This window comes from Epinephelus lanceolatus, chromosome 19 (genome assembly GCF_041903045.1).
Source record: "Epinephelus lanceolatus isolate andai-2023 chromosome 19, ASM4190304v1, whole genome shotgun sequence".
Lineage (NCBI taxonomy): Eukaryota > Metazoa > Chordata > Actinopteri > Perciformes > Serranidae > Epinephelus > Epinephelus lanceolatus.
In genome coordinates, this window is record NC_135752.1 from 42,027,904 (window position 1) to 42,032,903 (window position 5,000).

General features: G+C 37.6%; 1 protein-coding gene across 2 annotated transcripts in view; it reads left to right on the top strand.

Moving 5' to 3' along the window:
* LOC117269847 (FSD1-like protein) overlaps positions 1–4,131 on the top strand; it is a 39,305-nt gene extending 35,174 nt beyond the window's left edge. For both annotated transcript variants that reach the window (XM_078161931.1, XM_078161932.1), the window contains 4 exons: positions 1,347–1,435; positions 2,234–2,488; positions 2,587–2,675; positions 2,870–4,131. In XM_078161931.1, coding sequence (XP_078018057.1) covers positions 1,347–1,435; positions 2,234–2,488; positions 2,587–2,675; positions 2,870–2,971 — 535 coding nt within the window. In that variant the 3' untranslated portion in view covers positions 2,972–4,131. The remainder of the gene's footprint in view (positions 1–1,346; positions 1,436–2,233; positions 2,489–2,586; positions 2,676–2,869) is intronic.
* Positions 4,132–5,000: the final 869 nt, after the last annotated feature.

Here is a 5,000-nt window from a genome sequence, read left to right on the forward strand (position 1 = left end):
TAGCTAATGTAGCTAGCAGGATAATGCAGCTAGCGGGCTAATGTTAGCATGCCTGACCGCAGGCGTGAGTCAATCAAATTGCCAATCTAAACTCAGGACAGGTTTTCTTGTGGTGTCCTTTCTGAAATGAGTGGTGGTGAAATTACGATATTCTGTTTTGATCAAGGAGTTAACGATGAAGCAGTACAGCTCAGTTAGTTAGCTAAGTTAGTTAAAAGTTGTCTGATGATGATTTGTTGAGGATTGATGTTGGTCCAGAGGAACAACAGAAAAAATGACAAAGTCCATGGTGACAGTAAATCCAGGGGTGTGTGGACACTGGAGGAACTCTGACAGATGAGGGGTTTGATGGAGGTTGTTTAGGAGCTCAGAGTCAGGATGCTTGTCAGATTTTCATCTGGGGGCTTTGTGTCCCTGTTCTCCAGACAGGCAGACTCATCCTTCTGAACCATTTTAGCACTGATGCAAGTCATAATATTGAGAGACAGCAATTGATTTTTTATTTTTTTTTCATGTTTTTGATCAACATGTTAAAGAGGAAACTTTTCAGTGAGCTAACGCTGCAGCCAGAAACAAACATCCAAGGCTTATGGTCCATTTGATGATCTAAGTGTAAGACACGTTTTTTGGGTCGGTCCTTCTGAGGTGAGGTGACAGGTACTAAATTCTGTAACAATCCACTTTCAAGGAGCTGATAAGCAGACAGTGGTTGGTAGCATAGCTAGCGAGCTACTGCACTAGCTAGTGGAAACTTTTTTTTTTTTCAACACAAGGCGAATGTTATGTTAGAATGATGATGTAAAACATTAATTTACAGATCTCCGTCCGTACAACATAAACTGTACATTTGAAATTTTGGCTCAGCAGCTCTGAAGGTCGATGCTTTTCCAGTGACATCACTGCTGACATCACATCAGTGTTTATTTTACAGCTTTCAATGAAATCTATTTTTGAATTTTATCATTCTTTTTGATGTCAGTAAAACGATTTTGTTTTTGTCATGTCTTCAAACAGGTGATTTGAAAGTGTGAAAAAATTTAAAATTGAAATAAATTTATTTTAATTTGTTTTTTAAGAAAAACTTTTCATGAAGTGAATCTGTGTCGACTACTACATTTTTAGAAATTGTGATGTGTGGACTGGTATGTTTTGTATATTTAGTTCAATGTTACAATTATTTTTTAAATCAGTTTAAAATTTGAGTCACTCACATTTTATATGATTTTTCTCTGCTGCATCATCTCTTCAGCACGACCTCATTGGTTGTTTCACTTTGTTGATTTTTCACTTTTATTTTTAAGAGCTTTGAGATCTTTTAAAATGCCGTTATGTTTTCATTTTATCAGCAGCAGAAGTGCCACGCCTTCGCCCAGTAAGATGGCTGGAGGTCGAGGAGGACGTGAACGTTTTGCTGGAGAGTCATACACAGTGTTGGGTACTTAGACATGAACACCTCACAATGATGCTACAGCTAATGCTAATGCTAAGAATGAATTCATTTTATACATGTTTTATAGTTTGTACTATTTTCTAATCAAAATGATTAATATAATATTAAAAACAGGAAACTGTTTTAATCTATCTGCAGTTAATCTGACAAACTACTGGAACAGTCAGCCTCATGTTGTGTTGTATGACTTTATGCCCAAGGACGTTAGTTTAAAAGACCTGTTTCATTCCATCACTGACTGGAAGTTTTCCAGAAATTGTGTCAGAGAAAAACAAAGAGTACTGTCTGGTGAAGGACATGTTTTGTTTTTCCTTAATGGCTCAAAAAATAATTTTATTTTGAATGGAGCATCTGCAGGTAAATTTCATATCCAAAATGTTTTAAAGAAAACTGTGTTCAAAACCCAAAATTTGCATGGCATGTATCCATAATAAAAATCAGCAAAAGGTTTTAAAGAAAACAAAATATATCCAAAAAAATCATTTTAAAAAAGTATGTTTAAAAAAAGACAAAATCAGCCAAAAAAAAAAAAAAAATCACCAAATATTTTTGATGAAAAATTTGAGTTAAAATTTGCATGCCTCTCCCCTAAGCCAAAATGAAAAACATAGGCATGTTTTCTGTTTTAAATATTTTAGTATTTCATTAAAAAAACTAAAACTAAACTAAAAAAAACTTCATATATATATATATTTAATATTTTTCTTCAGACTTTGTGAATTCAAATATTTTGTAATTTAAAAAAAACCCCTAAAACATGTCTGTTCTTCTTCTGTCTCCCAGGTGACCAGGAGATGACCGGTGGCTGTCACTACTGGGAGCTCTGCCCCGTCACAGATTGGAAATCGTTCAGTGTGGGTGTGGCCTACCGGGGCAGCCTTGGCCGTTTTGACCAATTAGGGAAAAGTGCTGGATCATGGTGTCTCCATGCCAGTCAATGGCTGCAGAGCTCGCTTGCTGCGAAGCACAACAACCGAGCAAAGGCTCTTGATTGGCCGCTGCCTCAGAGAATTGGAATTTACTGTAATTATGACAACGGTACAAAAAAAAGTTTTTTTACTTTTTGTTGTTTTGTTTTTACTTTTATCTTCAATATTTTAACATTTTAAGTTTCACCTGATGTGTTTCTGTTTCAGGTGATTTGTCCTTCGTTGATGTGGGTCGTCTTTGTCTCCTTCACTCCTTCAAAACAAAGTTCAGCCAGCCGCTTGTTCCTGCTTTTACCGTTAGTACTACAGCAGTGTTACAGCAGTGCTACAGCAGTGCTACACTAGCACTACAGCAGCGCTACAGCAATACTACACCAGTGTTACAGCAGTGCTAAACCAGTGCTACACCATGCAGCAGTTACACTGTGATACTTCAGCATACGTGTCGTACTTGTATCACAGCATTAACAGTAATAAAACTGTGTTGCAGGTTTGGTGCGGTGGAATTGTTATAACAACTGGCCTACAGGTGCCGAGCTTCATGGGTAATTTCCTGTCCACCAGTCGGAGCCTCAGTAACCTGACGCAGTAGCTCCACCACTTCTAATCATCTGTTTTCATTTTGTTGTTATGTGTTATAATTTCTTTTTTTGTATGTATTTTATTCATTAATTTAATAATTAATACATTTTAAACAGAAATTCATTATGAATTGAAAATATAAAATAAATGTTATCATATTTAATTAAATGTACTGCATTGATTATAGTTTAAGTTTGAGTGCTTTTAATTTGAAGATGTACTGAAGTTGTCTGTGAGCCAGTTTTTATTTTGACAGATTTTGTGTAACAGGAAAAGAAAGTAGGGTTTGCAGACGTCGATTGTTGTGTGCAACAGTGTTTATAAATATTTTGTAAAGGTGACACAGAAAAGCATTAAAACATTGGACAGTAGCGAAAAGGCAATGTGATATCATTAGTACTTGTCAGAAGACCCTGTGTTACCATGATGATACTTGAGTGCCACAGAACAGGTGTTAGGGCTGATAGATAAAACAATTTGATTTTGATGGACATCCAATTCATACCCAGTTCAAAAAATTTTTGTGACCTGAAACTTGAGCTTTTATTTTACAATATTTTGTTTTTACTGATGTATGGATTTGTGTGTGTACGTTTCATATCTGATGTGAGAGTGGATTTGATTTAATGTTTGATATCTGAGATGAAGTGATTAATCAGTTTCATTTATAAGGGTTAGAGAGGGTTAGGGAAGGGGAATGGAACCTGTCCCCTGTAAGGGACTGGAGGTGCACGGGCCTCCCCCAGGAGTCTCTGCCAGCCTGGAACCCCCAGTTGTTTTGACAGGGGTGCTGGCCATGTTAGGGAAGGGGAACTGAACCCATCCCCCGTGGGGGACAGGAGGTGCACGGGCCTTCCCCCAGGACCGTTCGTCACCCCGGGACCCCCAGTTATCTTGACGGGGGTGCTGGCCACGTCTGCCATAGCGGACAGTGGTCCAGCCCCCTCCGTCATCCCTAGAACCAATTGGGTTTCTTTTATGAGTGTTATTTATGTGTGTTTAGCTTTGTTATACTAATGAAATATATAAATGTATAAGATTAAGTATGAAATGTATATAATGTTTATAAAATAAAATGTATATGTAAAATGCAATAAAATTGTGAAATTAAAGTGTCCCTAATTCGGGTTTAATAAAATTGTCCCAAAAACGGGCTTTATCCAAACAAAAGTGTCCCTAAAAACGGGTTATTGAAATAAAATAAAATATCCCAAGAATGGGCTATTTAATAAACAAAAAGTGTGTCCAAATGCTGCGACGTTTCGGTCCTATGTGGACCTTCTTCAGGCAGGACACACTGCAAAGAAAAACTCCCTAATCTGGGCTCTCTAAGGAAATGTTTACCCTTCGAAGGTCTGAGTTAAAATGAACTCTCTGGCAGCCTGTCTCTCCCTTTTATAGTCTCCGCCCCCTGTGTCTAAAACCATGAATTCTATTTATCGCCTAAAGCTGTTTGTTGTTTTTAATCTTATATGCACCCCATGAAATAAAACCCTTTTATTTTAACCCCTTCTGAGTGTATTTAAATGAATTTCGATGTAATATTTATAACTTTTAAATGCCTTGAATACATATTTAAAAGAACATTCCAATTAGGGTTAGGATTAGGGAACTGAAAGTCCTGTCCCCCGAACTAGGGGGACAGGACTGGTGCACTGTCCATCACCCCGTAGGACTCCCCGCTAGACCGGACCCCCTTGCCTTCTTTCCTTCTTTGTGCTTGTACTTGCTTTCTTTGTGCCTCTAGTCTTCTGTTCTTCCTTCCTACTGTCTTCTTCTCCCTGTTCGTCCTTCTTGTTATCTATCTCTTTGTTGTTTGCTTTGTGCTTGCTGTGTTTGTCTTCCTTGACCTCTATGTCTTTGTGTTTCTGTCCATCCTTCATTATTTGTACTTTATGTGACTCTTCTTTCTCTATTTAGTGTTTGTCCCTCTGTTTTTCCTATTCTGCTATCTATTTGTCTTCCATCTGTGATCTGTTTGTCTTCTCTGTGCAGCCTTTGTTATATCAAGTATTAAGTGTACCGTTGACAACGTTTCG